Source organism: Pituophis catenifer, unplaced genomic scaffold (genome assembly GCF_029215685.1).
Source record: "Pituophis catenifer annectens isolate HBS135680 unplaced genomic scaffold, rPitCat1.0.hap2 SCAF_6, whole genome shotgun sequence".
NCBI classification, from domain to species: Eukaryota; Metazoa; Chordata; class Lepidosauria; order Squamata; family Colubridae; genus Pituophis; species Pituophis catenifer.
The window spans coordinates 45,692,694-45,708,691 of NW_027256886.1; the positions used below are offsets into that span (position 1 = coordinate 45,692,694).

The 15,998-nt window shown below is 42.2% G+C and overlaps 1 protein-coding gene across 3 annotated transcripts in view; it reads right to left on the bottom strand.

The window, feature by feature from the left end:
• Nucleotides 1-15,998, bottom strand: part of SH3PXD2A (SH3 and PX domains 2A) — a 251,693-nt gene that overhangs the window by 108,068 nt on the left and 127,627 nt on the right. For 2 of the 3 annotated variants that reach the window (XM_070945171.1, XM_070945169.1), the window contains one exon: nt 4,402-4,430. In XM_070945171.1, the coding sequence (XP_070801272.1) occupies nt 4,402-4,430 (29 nt within the window). Of the gene's footprint in view, nt 1-4,401; nt 4,475-15,998 lie in introns of those variants that run through there. The other variant, XM_070945167.1, reaches the window with a different exon arrangement.

Genomic DNA, 15,998 nt, shown 5'->3' on the forward strand with positions numbered 1-15,998 from the left:
AGCAGGCCATCCAAGGCCTACTCCAAGCCACTGAGATAACTAATGCTCTCCGGGATCCCCACAATTGCTTCCCCCCCCTCCATCCTGCCCTACTGGGTCTCCACAGACAGGGCCTGCTTTGCTAGCATCCCATATTCCACTTACTTCTCCACTTACTTTCCATGGATTACCTACATTTTGAAGATCGCCAGAGCTCCAAAAGAGGCTGACCCACTGGCAGAGAAACCAAAGTTTTTTATTCAGATGATGGCAAAACTGTAAGAATGTGAAATCTAAGGGAAACATTTTCACCAGCTTCTGAGTAAAAGACTTCGGCAGGGGCCATGTGGCCAACAGGCCTAGGCCTGGGCTGGGCCACAACAGCCTCTTGCTTCAGGGATTGAGGCAGCAGCAGCAGCCAATCAGCGAAGAGGTTGCTTTGTCTCATCAGGCTAAACTGCAAGCCCCTTGTTGATTGGCTGCCACGCCCCAATCCCTGAAGCTGCTCATTCAAACTAGCCACTCAGCAGCAAGCAGGAGACTGCTCGTTGCTGGCCAGACTGGGCCCAAACTAAGCCTGCAGGCCCCCGTGGCTGAGAAGCCAGTCTTTTATTCAAATGGGGAAAGCTGTTTTCCTCTCACCTTATTACAGCTTCACGGGCTTCTGAATAAAAGACTTTGGCTGCTCTGCCACATGGGTCAACCTCTTCTGGAGATCTTCGAAAAGTAAGTACAGCAAAGCAATGGGAAATGGGGTAGGGAGGGCTGAATTCGGCCCACGGAGGCTCCATTTTGGCCTGTAACAAGCCGGGAGAGGCCTCCGGAAGCTCCATTTTGGCCAGCAATAGGTGGGGGTGGCCTCTGGAGGCTCCCATGTCTTCTTTTGGCCAGCAGAATGTTACAGGCAGCCATCCAAGCCAAAAATGGGCTGAGGGGGGGCACTAGCAGAGGCACTGTGGGCCAGTCCTTTGCTATTTCAAGGACAGCCCTGTAGGCCAGATCTAAGCACCCCACAGGCTGGATCCAGCCTGCGGGCCTTGAGTTTGACACCCCTGTCCTAGATTCTATCAAATTCCTACTGTGTTTCCCCGAAAATAGGACATGTCCTGAAAATAAGGCCAAGCCTGATTTTTGGGGTGGGCCTAAATATACGCCCTCCCCCAGAAATAAGCCCTTCCACTTTCTCTCTCACACACACAGGTCCTTCACCCTCACCACTGCCCTGGCTGGGGTTTGGAAGCCGCAGAAGCAGAGTTTAGGGGAGAGAAAGAAAGACTTCTGCTGCTTCTGGCTGCATTCAAGGAAAGAAGGGTGATGGTGGCACACGAAGGCCATTCACAGCTGGGAAGATAAAACCCTATCTTATTTTCGGGAAAACATGGTAGTCTTCTGCAGATGATATGTCACTAAAAAGGGGGTGGGAGCCTTTTTGGGTTTTACAACACAGATAAGAAAAATGAAGAATTTGGCAATTTTGAGAATACTCTCTTCTCAATGTGAATTTCAATGTATCTATACATTGAAAGAGAGATATTCTGTTATATATGAAAACATCTCCTTTCATCACTATGACCCAAAAATTACACGGCAATTCTGAGTTCGTTGGGGAAACAGAATTCACAACCTTTTCTACTATCTCACCATTACATGGTACCATAGTGACCAGTGGGGTGAGGAAAGCAGAGATAATGCATTAATATAACATCATGTGAAAATATTACATCAAATTCTATTACATCAATTTCCTACTGCTGGATCATCTATGAAAATTCCCAATAACTTTACCTATCCTGGTGATCTCCAATTGAGTCCCATTGGCTGGAATCAATGAAAATGGCTAAAAACAAATGACAAAGCCAGTTGTGAAATTTGGCCAGATCTATCCGGCTCGAGGGAACCAGTAGGGCCAGTGGCAGCGGGATGCTCCGCCCACCCACCAGGACATCATTATATCACATTTTTGACCCTCTGCGCATGCGCAGAAGGCTCTGCATATGCGCAGAAAAGGTGCGCTCGCTCACATTTCCAAACCAGCAGCGAAGGTAAGTGTTTTTCACCGCTGGATAAAGCATAATGTGTGATCTCAGATAATGTTTTACAAGAAGTAGATCTGCATTAGAACCTCTGACTTGTTTCACTTGGGGTTTCTTCAGCAGTAGGAAAGGAACATTAACTAGTTTAGAACATCAGTCTATAATTCTAAGGTTTTTGTTTAAATCTTAAATTGAATTTGGACAAGATACTCTCATTTTTTGTTTCTAGAAAGATAAGAGACCAAGCTACCAAAAATAGATTGCTGTGGCTTTAAAATATAATCAGTATTTCTAAAAGTATTTCAGTCTTTTCCATCTTCTAATGATATCTTTGGCTCTGTTAGACCACCATTTGTTTTTTTTCTAAAATAGCATCTATATGGCTGTTTCAAGATTTCTAGGAAAAGAAAAAAAACCCATTTCAACAGTTAGGTTTATGCCACATGGTGAACTACAAATAGTGTGGTTTAAGCCATATTTGAACTTAGCTTCTATGACTCATGTTTGAGTGTAGGCTAATCAAACTCAGAAAACTAGATTAATTGAACCACAATTGTATTAATCCTGAAAGCTATAAGAACACATCAGATAAGGTGATTTACTGCCCTTTCATATTCAAATGATATACTTAATTGGATCAGAAGGATGCATGGTTTGTTTTTGAGATGTAAATCTAATCAAGTTAGAAAAAAAAAAAAGAACAGTCCCTGGAGTCTTAGAGACTAAGACAATGCTTCCTCAATTTTATGGTAAAAACTATTTCTCAGGATTACATTATCTGCCTCTTTATGAGGCAAAGGGATGGGGTGGCTCCCAAATGGGCCTTCTGTACGGTAAATATTTCTCTATTATTTCTTTCTCTATGGCGGAGGAGGGACAATAAATAATAGGCTCCAACATTATTTATCAGCTTATGATTATATTGCTGATTTATTTATTTATTTATTTGCTCTACTCCAGTTGGGGAAAGCTAATTTCCTAGCTTCCTTGAGGTTGAGAGGACTCAGAAAGCAATCATTCCCAACTGACATTCCCCACCATAGTTATGGCCTTGTTGATCACTGCACAAGGGAAAGTCAAAGAAATTCTGGGGAATGGGTAACTGGATTGTCTCAATATAGTAAATGCAAGTAGCCATAAGTATGAGTTATATGAGGTGTATATAGATTATAACAAGCCATGGTCCCAAAATATAAGCAAGAATTTATATCTAAGTTTCAGTTTAGATTACTCTTGTGAGTGCACTCAGAATAACTCAAAATCAAATTACATTATTACTGATACATATGTGAATGCAGTCTATGGGAGAAATCTATTAGTACGCATTTCTCTGTGATTGCATTTCTAACTTAAGCTGCATCTGCGATTTGCTGTCTGCCATGCAGCTATTTAAAAGGGAAATTCCAAAGCAGAATTTACTTCACACATAATCTTGGCAGAGGCATCAGGAATAACTATATTTGCAAATGGACTGTACATATTATTCAGAAATAAATCCCAAAAATTCAGTATGGCCTCCTCAGAAACAAGTGTTAGATGGTGACTCCCTATAAGAAGATCAGACTCCCTATATGGATGTAACAGCAATACTCAACTGCTTAGCTATGTCTTCTCATCCTTTTTACAACTGTATAGCTATTTTTTCCATTCATGTTGGTTCTCTAAAGTATGTAAAGATATATGAAGCATTCTTGGCTTCTCCACGGATCCCTCAAACAAATCAAGTTCAATCCTTAAAGCAAAGTAGGATGATTACTCCAATCAATATATTTCAAGTGTCACAATAGAATAACTAATAATTATTCTTATGGTTATCCCTAAAAGAAGATAAACATTTAGGGGGTGTGGTGGTTCTGGCTTGTTTGCCAAATATTATTTAACTGCATATTATTAATTAACCTCTGCAGTGCTTTAGTAGCTAGCCTCCACAGCAGGATATCTTGGCCCTGTTCAGAAAACAAGAATACTTGATAGTAACATGTGAACTTGTCTCATTTGGTTACTAAACCCACAGCAAACTATTTCAGTTTGTAGGGTTGGGCCAGGATATATGAGCTTTGGGAGAGTAGATTAGATTACCTTTCTTTCAAACAGATTCTAGTGTAAGCAAATTTACAATACTGCAAAATCAAATATCAATTCTTTGACGAATTTGCCAGAGTATAATATGCTTTTATACAATAGAATATCAGTTCAATAAGTTGGAAATCGGGAGGTTTATATATGTAACAGGAAATATCTATTTAACTATAAATTTTAGTAACTCCTGTTCCCAATGCAGCAAGTGCATTTCAAACAACAGACATTTAAAAAAAAAAAAGCTTGCATATATCCCACTTCCCATTCAAAAACAAGTAATTTATGTGTAAAAAAGAGTAGGCTCTCCTACCTGATTTCCTTTTCGAGGATCCATAATCCCTGAAAAAAAGGCAACAACAGATAGACATGGTTAGATCCTGGAGCATAAAGGGAGAAAAGGTGAGATCCCAGGCTCCTATCGGCTTATTCAGAGATACATTGTAGGATCCTTCTGTTTTAAATTGGAGCTGGGGACCATAAGGCATTGACACACTTAAACAGCCGCGATGTAGTTTCCTAGATCAGCAGCAGCAGCTGCTGGTGCTCTTGCAGCAATTGAATATAAGAAAGCCCATGTGATCTATCAGAGAGACCAGACCATCCAGGCAAAGGAAGGGGGAGAGAGAGGGTATCAATTTTTTCCTGTCTTTAAATCAAGCTGTTGCTGACTCTTAACTCCTTATTGTTCTCCTCCAACTCAGAGGCACAAGCCTGCCGGCTATTCTCTGTAAAGTTCCTACATTTTGCTATAGGCAGCATTTTGTGATGCTCAAGATCCTCTGGTTTCAAAAGCTGTTTGCCATCTGCATTGCTGGCAGCTCCTTCTAGTTATCTCTCCTAACACTTGCTTGTATAAAAAGAGAAAAACCTCTCTGGCTTCTTTCTCATAAGAACGAATACTGGGGATGATTTTCTTTCCTCATTGGCAAAATGAAAGCAACAGCAAGCCAATTCTTTTGACAAGGCGCTTTTTAAGAAAGAAAGATCACGTTTATCAGGATATCACATGGTGCAGAACAGCATGGCTGGTCCTTAAGAAGAATCTCTTGTATTTCTAGTAGAGCAAAATACTTTTTAAAATAGCACAATCCCATGTCTGATTCTTTCAGTAAAAGTTGCTAGTTTCTGTGTAACCGTGAAGAGAGATTCTGGGGTACAATTTTTAAAATTAATCCATATTAAGAGTTTACTCTTCTATAAAGTCCTTTTCCACAAGAAATAAATGTGGCCTTTAAAAAAAAATGTTTGCTAGCATTTCTTTTTTCTTCCCTGCCTGCTATTGGTTTTTCAGATGGATCTAGGTATATTTTTCAACACTGAATTAAATATGTCTAAATGACTCACAGCCTCTGAAAACAATGTGAACTTGATATGAATGTTAATGTTAGTAATAATATTTGAAAATTAATTATTTCATTCCAGTAAGTGAAATGGTTTTATTCACCATATAAAAAGTAATGTGGAATGGGAGAAAATGTGAGGTATAGTTAAAGCCATCTAAATATAATCCTGTATTAATATATTCAGTTTAAAGTTCCATTGGGTTTAAGTAGGCCTACGCATAAGTAATAAGATCTGAAACAGAGTAACCTCCATAAAAGTGGTGGGTTGCTACCGGTTCGCACCAGTTCGGGAGGACCAGTAGTGGTAATTTGGGCTGGTTCGCTGAACCATTAGTAATCGCTGGCTGGCCATGCACCCGAACCGGTCCGGGCTCGCTTGCCCCAGCCACCTGATGCTCACCCTGCCCCCTTCACCCAGTCACTCCTCACTTATACTGTGTGGGTCCTCGCTTGCAGCTTGCCTGCCTGAAGCACTGCTCCCCAACTGAGTGGCCCTGCCTGCTAGGTAAGCCTGCGAGTGGCCGCCTACCTAGCTGCCCCTGCCCCCCCCCCACTGTCCCAGCCTGCCTCTCCTACTCCCTTCCCCGCAGCCCGAAGTCCTGCCATGCTTCCCTGCCTTCCACGTGTCCCCGTGGCCAGCTTGCAAAGGCAGGCAAGCGGGCCTGGCCACGGGGACCACCGGGAAGGCAGGCAAGCATGTCAGGGCCGCCCAGCTGTGGGGAAGAAGCTAGAAGCTTACCCCTTTCCCGAAGCCCTGCCATGCTTGCCTGCCTTCCATGCTGCCTTCCCAGTGTCCCAGTGGCCAGCTTGCCACCCACCCCCACCTCGCTTCCCTTTTATCTTTGTTTAACGTGTCCCACTTCCCTCCCCAAACCTCGGGAGGTGGCGTCCTCCACACCGCAAAGTCCTCAAGGCAGTTGCAGGAGGGAGAAGAGAAAAAAAAAGCCTCAGCCTCTGAAGCCTCTTGAAGGAGGCCTCCACAAGCAATGGCAGATGGGAGGGTGGCTGCGGCTGACTTGGGATGGAAACACGGAGAAACGTGCAGTGAAGCAACTGCCTTTTCCTCTCCGACTTCTGTTAGCAGAGAGAAGGAAGAGGCACAGGTGGCAGTGGCAGCTATGGACCCCAAAGAACACGTATGAGCCACAACACTGGCAGGCAAGGGGCCGATCGCAGTCGGCGTGGTTATCGGGTGGGCTCCCTTCACGTGGTTCAGTTCAGCGCCGCCAAACACACACACTCAAGGAGGCCTCCTTTGAGAGGTTTCAGAGGCTGAGGCTTTTTTTTCTTTTCCTCTCCTGCAGCTGTCTCGAGGGCTTGGCGGTGCGGAGGATGCCACCTCCCAAGGTTGGGGACGGAAGTGGGGTGCGTTAAAGAAAGGTAAAAGGGAAGCAGGGTGGGGTGGGACTTGGTATCTGCCTCGTGATCCTCTTCCAGGTCAGATGGTTCCTCCTTTCAACCTCAGAACAAATACCTGGTCCTGCACTTGACTGGCCGGACAGCACCCCCTCAGTGCTCTCCCGCCTGTCCTTCCTTCTCCTACAGGCTCCGGTGATTTGTCGTGGGAGCCCTTAGCATACCTGCTCCCTTCCCGAGGTTATTTGGCCACACTTGTGCGCTGCAGGGCCTGGGTAGTTTTCTGGACTGTGCCGTCCTGAGAGTGGGCCTTCTGACATTTCAAAAGTGTGTGTGTGGGTCCTCGCTGTGAAATCGCCCCCCAAAGCAGTTAAAAGGAGTCTCAGAGGGGAGGCCAACGCAGCCCATTGGGCGCTGAGGTTACCCAGCCACCGAGTGCTGGACTAAGGTCTGCCTTTTGCCCCTCCGGTGGGGAATGAGGTTGCCTTCCCCGCTGCTTGGCTCTTGGGTGAAATTCGGGGGGGGGGGACATTGGCACTCAGAGGGGCTGTTGGCTGGATCAAGTAACCTGGTGGGCTGTGGAGACTGAAAGTTTGGGGGGGGGCTTTGTTGCTCAGGCTGAGAAACGACGTGGGAGAGAGACCCAGCTTTGCTGTCTGAAGAACTTTGGGAGTTGAAGTCCACAAATCTAAAAGTTGCGAAGATTGGAGACCCTTGCCCTAGACCACTTTAGGAGCAAAGTGGTGGGTTTTGCTGGCATTTCAGGAGGAAGGGGAGGGAGGGAGGGAGAGAGAGAGAGAGAGAAATAGAAAAACAGAGAAAGAAAGAGACAAAGAAAGAAAGAGAAAGAAGGAAAGTGGGAGGAAGGGAGAGAGAGAAAAGAGAGAGAGAGAAAAGAAAAAAGAGATGAAGAAAGTAAAAGAGAAAGAAAGAAAGTGGAAGGGAGAGCCAAGAAAGAAAGAAAGAAAGAAAGAAGAGAGAGAGAGAGAGAGAGAGAGAGAGAGAGAGAGAGAGAGAGAGAGAGAGAAAGAAAGAAAGAGAGACAAAGAAAGAAAGAGGAAGGGAGAAAAAGAAAGAAAGAGAGAAACTAGACATGGCTTCAGAAGACACTTTGAAACAAGACAGCAATCTACGGCTGGAAGGGACCTTGGAGGCCATCTAGTCCAACCCCCTACTCCAGCAGGAAACCTTATATTGTCTGGATTATTTTGGTGCCTCTAACAGAGAAAAAAAATGCCAGAAAGGAGAAGGAGATTACTAGGACAAGGCTGCCATGCAGAGGAAAGCAGAGATAGTCCTTGACTTATGACCAAATTGAGTCCAAAATTTTGGTTCCTAAGCAAGAGTATTGTTAAGTGAATTTCACCACATTTTACTCAATCCATAACCTCTCCTGGCTCTAACAGTCATGTGCAAGCTAGGGAAGAACATCTGAAAGTGTATGTAATGTTCTAAATGTACAGAAGTTATAGTTAAATGTGTGGCAGAAAGTGGACTCTGGGTGTGTTTTTCCAAATGTATTAAGTGAGGTTGAATGTGTATAATTTTAGAAGAGCGCTCTCTCTCTCTCTCTCTCTCTCTCTCTCTCTCTCTCTCTCTCTCTCTCTCTCTCTCTCTCTCTCTCTCTCTCTCTGTGTGTGTGTGTGTGTGTACATACACATACAGTATATATATATATTGATTTTGACATTTAATTTTTGGCAAAGCAAAGGAGTTGTGGTGGTGCAGTGGTTGGAATGCAGTATTGCAGGCTACTTCTCTGCCCACAGCCTGAAGCTTGATCCTAACTGGTTCAACGTTGACTCAGCTTTCCATCCTTACGAGGTCAAATGAGGACCCAGATTGTTTGGGGCAATATGCTGACATTGTAAATCGCTTAGAGAGTATATAGCACTATGCTATATACTAGATAGTATAAAGCACTATGGAGCAGTATATAAGTCTAAGTGCTATTGCTATTTTTGGTAGAGACTTCAAAAAGGAAGCAAAACTCTGCTTTCCTACCTAGTTTTAAACATAAATGTTAGGTAAATATTTTTGTTCAGCCCTAACTGTGAAACTTCTTCTACTAGAGGAGTGGTTAGGGAATGGAGGAAATCAGAATGTTTTTCTCTTTGCCTATATACTACTAAAATTCTTTTGCTTGTAACTTTTAACTTGTGAAACTAAGTATTGTTGGACAACAATATTTGTTTCAAGGTACCTCAAATGAGCTAATTTACAGAATGCATCCAAAATCTGAGACTGAAATTTCACAAATTTGTGGTTGCTGCAATGCTGCCACCAGTTCAGTAGCTTGATCCTGTCCTAGCTTTCCAGAAGCCAGATACACTGGCCCCTACTATGGACAGGTAGACTATGGTCTACCTGATACATAATCAGGTAGACCAGTCCTGACTCTCTGGGTAAACTGGTCCCACCACTGGCTGCTGGAGAATAGTTAGTTGTGGTCAAGCTGGCAGGAAGTTGGAAGTCACTCCTGTTCCCATTGCTTTTTTGCCCTTGGTCATTCTTTTTCTGTTTAGGTAAGGAAATATTTTTGAAACATGTCATGGATTGTCTAGTTTTTACCAACATTCAGATTCATTAAGACTACAATTGTAGAAGTCCATATGATCTATAATATCTCTACAAGCTGGAAAGAGGAGTCAACATATAACACAAGCTATAGCTGTTTCTATTCAAAGCTCACAGCTTGTCTGTATGAAACAGTTGTAGAAGAATGGAACTTATGATGATTATTCAAAGAAGGGTATAGGTGAGAAATGTTAAATGTAATTGCTCGTAGATTATTTCTATTTATTATTTTCTTTTTTAAAAAATAAGATTTAATTGGCTCCCAGATGTAAAATGATATGATTCATAGATGGAGGAGATAACATGTAGTGTGTGGAGCGGCTTGTATGTGAACCTTATATTTTCATTGCACTGGAGCCTTAATGAGATATTATTCAGGCAGGCCAGGACGGTACCATGCTTTAGGGTTATATGCATATCCTTCTCGTAATAAGAGTTTTCATTCTGCACTTTCTGAAATAAACAGAGAATATCTCAAAAAATGCTGTCTGCCTCATGTGTTCCTTTTGCTTGAGGCAAGGAATTTGGAGCTCTTGGGCTTAATATACCATACAATGGGAAGCATTCTGAATCTAAGGAAAAACTCAACCCAGATTGTGAAGGGACAGATTGAAGAGGGTCCACAATGCAGCGATTTAGATCAGGAAATGAATAGAATATTTCTTCCTTCAATTTCATTGGTTTGTCTTGGAAAACAAAGGAATAGATCAGAAGCATACACTGCAGCAGGCTCTACTCCGCACAGTCAGCTGTATTCATCTACTTTGGTATATAACCCTGTTTCTACAAATATAAAAAAAACCAGGACCCAAATAAATAACTTTTTGCCTAAAACTCCCAACCAAATCAGTGGCCTGATATATAGTCTGGATGTTGCAATGTGTGAACTTCAGCCATATGCTATGTGGTACCTTACTGTTTGTAAACAGGCATTTGCTTCCATGTGCACTAGAAGAAAGATGGCCTAATGGGAAAGTGCATCTTCTGAATGCAAAAGATTTAATCCCTAGTGTTTACACATAGAGATAATAGCAGTCTTAAATCTGTGCATGTATGTATGTCTCCCACTATGCTGTCCCAGGACTCTTACTCAAAACAGAGAGATAGAACTGAATAGTTAGGAGCAATATACAAGGGATAAATAAATAAATAAAATAACAGCCCTTGCCAAACAACTGGGCTTTCACTGTCTACAAATAAGTCCAATAGGTCTTATTTAGATCTGTGTAAGTATCATAGAGCCTGGTCTTATGAATATTTACTTAGAAATAAGCACTACCCTGTTTTCCCCAAAATAAGACATCCCCTGATAATAAGCCCAATCAGGCTTTTGAGTGCATGGCAGTAAGGCCAAGAGCTTATTTCAGGATTCAAAAAAATATAAAACAGGGTCTTATTTTCAGGGAAACATGGTACTCTGTTCAAAACTAATTTGTATCAGATGATAGCATACCTCTGAATATAATTTTTGTACAATGTGAAAGGTTTTCAGTCATTGTTTAATTATGAAAAGTGTTAAATAGGTGAAATAATTAAAATACATAAAAGGAAAGAAACAGATAATCCTCGACTTGCAACCATTTGTTAGTGACCATGTGAAGTTACAACAGCATTGAAAAAAGTGAATACAACCAGTCCCCACCATTGCAGCATTCCTATGGTCACATGATCAAAATTTAGGTGTTTGGCATCAGCTTGTATTTATGATGCTTGCAGTGCCCTGGGTCACATGATTGCCTTTTGCACCCCTCACATTTATCTTCTAGCAAGCAAAGATAATGGGAGAAGCCGGATTCGCTCAGCCACTGCTCAATTCACTTAACTGCAATGATTTGCTTAACAAGCATGGCAAAAAAAGATCATAAAATCACCTTGCTTAACAAGTGAAATTCATGTGTTAATTATGAGAGTAAATCAAGAACTACCTGTAATACAGAGAAAACAAAATGGATCACAACTAAAATTCCATATGAGTAAAATTGAGAAACTACTCTGTTGTGGAGGGGGAACAGCATGCTTGCACATAGAAGATATTTCAATAAATGCTCATAGGGGAATTCTGGGAGTTGAAGTCCACAAGTCTTAAAGTTGTCAAGGTTGGATAGCCACAGTGGTGGTATTCAGTCGGTTCACACCGGTTCAACAGAACCAATTTTTGTGTGTGCAGTTTGGTGAACTGGCTGAATAGTATGCCTTGTCAGGTCCCCTCCCAGCCACTCCTCCCCTCCCAGCCACCCTCGCCTCGTGCATGCACAAGTGGCTAATTCATCACTGAGACAGTTCCTCCCCAAGCTAAATCTCCATCTCATCCGGGACACGATTGCCTCCTCCTCCTTGCTTGCTCCATGCTCCCAATATCGTAAGCCATCTCATCCGCTCCAAGATGAAGATTCAACTGAGCAACCCCAGACTGAATACTTGGCAAGTTGCGAGGTCAGGAAGAGGAGGAGGGATGTTGGTAGTAGTGGCATCGTGGTTTTAGAGAAGCAGTACATGCAACCAGGAAGGCAATGGCGCCACTACCTCCATCCATGGCAGTTTCCCCCACCCTGTCCGCCCCTTTTGCCTGAGAGTCTGAATGGTCCATTCCAGCTGAGGAGGGAAAGCGAATGTGCTGTCTGAGGACCAGCGGCACGCTCGTCCTTCAGCTCCAGCCATGGAGCTTGCAGCACAGGGCTGCAGGGTACAGCTGCCATGGGAGAAGAAACTGTGCGCTTGGGCTTCCCGCCTTTCTTTTTCTCCCCACTTCCTCTGAGAGAAGCGCTTTTCCCGGGTTTTTATCCCTGCAGCCAGTGCTCACCTGAGCCCGCTGCCATTCTTGAGGGCACCCATTTTGCAGTAATGCCGGAGCGTGACTCAATGGAGAGCCCTCCTGAGTCCCAAGTGGCTGCCGGCTCCAGGTTGCCACATGATCATTAATTGAAGCTCTCCAGCCTTTTGGGTGCGCTTTCCTCCCCCTCTGGTGGCTTCAGCCTGAAGAGGATTGCAGTAACCTGGTGAGCATGGTGCAGGCTGGTCCCATTCCCATCTCTGCTGGGTGGGTGATTCTTCGCTGCCAGCTTTGCCTCTGAGTTGCTTGCCCTTTAGGCTTTGCTCGTGCTGGCGAAGAAAGGGAAGGCGGCTTGTATGATGTAATTGTGGCCGAGGGAAGGGGTTCCCCTCCTGCAAGGCCAGCCATTAAAGGAAGTGCCATTGCCCCCTCAGGAGGCAGGTGAGCAAGCTGCCAGGAGATGAGGCAAGATTAAAGTGCCAGGTATTTCCAGATATTTTGCTGATAAACTGATTCACATACAGAGTTCCTCCTTGTTCATTTTGCAACGTTAGCGCTTTCCAACCTTGGCAACTTTAAGCTGTGTCGATTTCAACTCCCAGAATCCCCCAGCCAGCATAGTAGGGAGAATTCTGTGAGTTGAAGTCCACATGGCTTAAAGTGGCCAAGCTTAAGAAAAGCTGTTCAAGATATGATCAGCTCTATCTGTCTCTCTGGATTGGGGCTAACAAGCCATCTCAGTTCATGCTGCCAATGGAGACAAGCAGAACTTCAGAAAACCAGCAAGGAAACAGCTTGGCTGAAGTGAAGGGATATTTCCAGGTCAGGCAGCTCTTTAAGACAGATGACCTTTCTTCTCCCCAAAGGGGACATGATAACCTGCTCTCTCCTTTTCTCCCAATTAAGGTAGCTGAAAAGCCACCTTAATTGAGAGCAATGGGAAAAGCAAAGTCACACCTGCTTCTCAATCCCTCAAGGTTTTTCCGCACCAAATGTAGAGTGAGCCCAGCTCTGATAAGGGAGTCCTATCACTGTGAAATTGGTTGTTTCATGATTGTGGTTACATTAGCTTCTATGGTAGTGAGAACTTTTTTTTCCACATAGTTTACACATATTCTCATTCTCAGATTTAAGTGTGTGAAAGACCTCATGGGTGTGGTTTAAGAAGCAAAGAAGACCTCTATATCTCTGAAGGAAACAGCTCTGTTGCCTAAGCTCTGGCCTTGCCCACCCAGTCACATGCCTATCCAGCCCCACCTACCCACACCACACCTTAGGGCAGAGAACTGGTTGTTAAATTATTTGAATCCAACCACTGGATATCCCTGCTGTAAAATATGTCTGAGGCTACACTTTTATGCTGATTTCTTTTTCATCTTTGGACCTATATTACTTTTCTACATGAGGGCTTGATTGGTTCATTACATTAAACTATTATATATGATACCTTTTATATACCACACAACACCCTCTCTCTCTCCCTCCCTCCCTCCCTCTCCTCCATGCCTCCTGGAGAAAGCAGGGACTACTAAGAAACAAAACAGAAGGCTTTGGGAGACCATGATGATCGATTAAAAACATATGACTTCCTCCTGAAAAGGTCATCCAACATTGGGATATGCAACACTGATGCTTACTGCCAGCTTTTTCTTGGAAAGATGAAGCCCAAAAATGCAGCAGAAGAAAAAGACAATCTTACTTAAGAATTATATCTTCCATCTGGTTTAGTTTTGCTTTGTTTATCATCTTGGTTTGTACTTTTTACATGCAAAGAGTAATTGAATTTTTTATTAATCTCATGAAAGACAGATCCTACAAAAACAACCTATTTTGCAAAGACATCTTTGTAATTATGGCTTTCATAAGAGAGTGCACACATGTGCTTACCCTAATGCCTCCTGTGGCTTTTTTTGAAGATAGTTTTCACTGAATGTAAATAATGACAAAAAAACAAAACAAAAAGCATAATCTTGAAGGACACTGTTTTCTTCATTTTTATTGTTTTAAATATGATTGTGAACAATATAATATTTGATTATGCATAATAAAAAGGGTTGTTATACTTTACGTTAACTTTAAATGAATGCTTCTAATGCAAATGGGTTTTTATAGCTGCTAGAAATATCTACCGACAAATTTAAACTTCTGAGAAAGTGAGTCCTGAAATAGTTGTTAGCTCCTGACTTATTAAATAAATACACGTGATTGATTTCAGCCTGGATTAACTGTTATGAAAAATAAATATGTGCTTAGGTCCCCAATGTAAGGAGGGCACCATGGAGTTATTTTTTCACCTAGCTATCATGTTCTTAACTAATTCACTGCCACCCTTGGCTTTATTTGAATTTATCGCCATGTTTGACTTTAATCTGCATTGTTAAAAAGCATTTTCTTTGGCATGGTGAATGATTAAAGCTTAAAAGATTGGTTTGAAAATGTCATTATAGTAGGTATCACGTTTATTTCCCTTCTCATGGCAGAGAGCTTTGCTTCTATTGAGGGGCTGTACTTAGGGTATCAGGGATGCAGTGGCTCAGTGGCTAAGATGCTGGGCTTGTCGATCGAAAGGTGCCGCATAGCGGGGTGAGCTCCCGTTACTTGTCCCAGCTTCTGCCAACCTAGCAGTTCGAAAGCACGTAAAAAATGCAAGTAGAAAAATAGGGACCACCTTTGGTGGGAAGATAACAGTGTTCCATGTGCCTTTAGCATTTTGTCATGGGGGCCCCATTACCTCGGAGACTTCTTCGGACAGTGCTGGCTCTTCGGCTTTGAAATGGAGATAAGCACCACCCCCTAGAGTCAGGAACGACTAGCACATATGTGCGAGGGGAACCTTTATCTTTACATTACTTAGGGTATCAATTTGCCTTAATCCAGCCCTGGGTAATTGGCATATAACCCTAAAATCTATTGATTTATGTGTTCACTCAAAAATCTTAACACAAAACCAAACAAGTCATTTCCTGCTAGTTGTGCCATATGAACTGAAGTTTAAAGTACTTTCATTACTTTTCAGAATGTTTTTGTGATTCAAAGTATGTAGTTTTCCATCACACACAAAAATAGTGGTTCTAACAACATCTGACTAGTATTATAAGTATTTGATTAGACAACATTAAAAAATGTCTCTCTTGTTCATCATTTGAAAAGCAGTTTTTAATTTATCAGGCTTCCTGCAAGAGCCTATTTTTATTTGAAATGACACTATGTCTTGTTTCTAACACACACACACACACACACACACACACACACAAATATATTAGAAACAGAATTACTGCCACTATCTGATATCTCATTGGATGTTGGTAAACAGGACATTTATCCAATCAGCAAGGTTTGCAGCCTTCATTAGTCTTCTCACATATCTATATAGACATTTACTTTTCTACTGTATGTATCCAAAAATACAATTTGGCCATTTTTTTCATCATGACACATGACAAAGAGGTGGAGCTTATACTGAAGCACTGCTTTCATCTTTTGCCCCTGTGACACAAGCAGACCAGCCTCTGATCAAGATTTTGGTGCTCTATCATTTTTGTAAAAAACAACAACTCTATTGATACAATTTACAACAGTAAAAATGGAAATCTTTGTTGGTTATGAATAATAAAAATAAAATCCCAAGAGATTGGACATTACTATAACATACATTTTTGCATCACAAGTTTTGTGTCCATTTATTGCAATATATATTGCAATATTCTTTCTTAATCTGCTTTATTCAATTCAATCACCAATGAAAACTTAGGTAATTAATTTTTGTTCTTGGGCTTTTTTAGACTAAAGACATGAGGTCTTAATCTGTAGGCTTCAGATTAATGAAAAAATATGTTTCAAGAAAACAATATCAACAGTAAT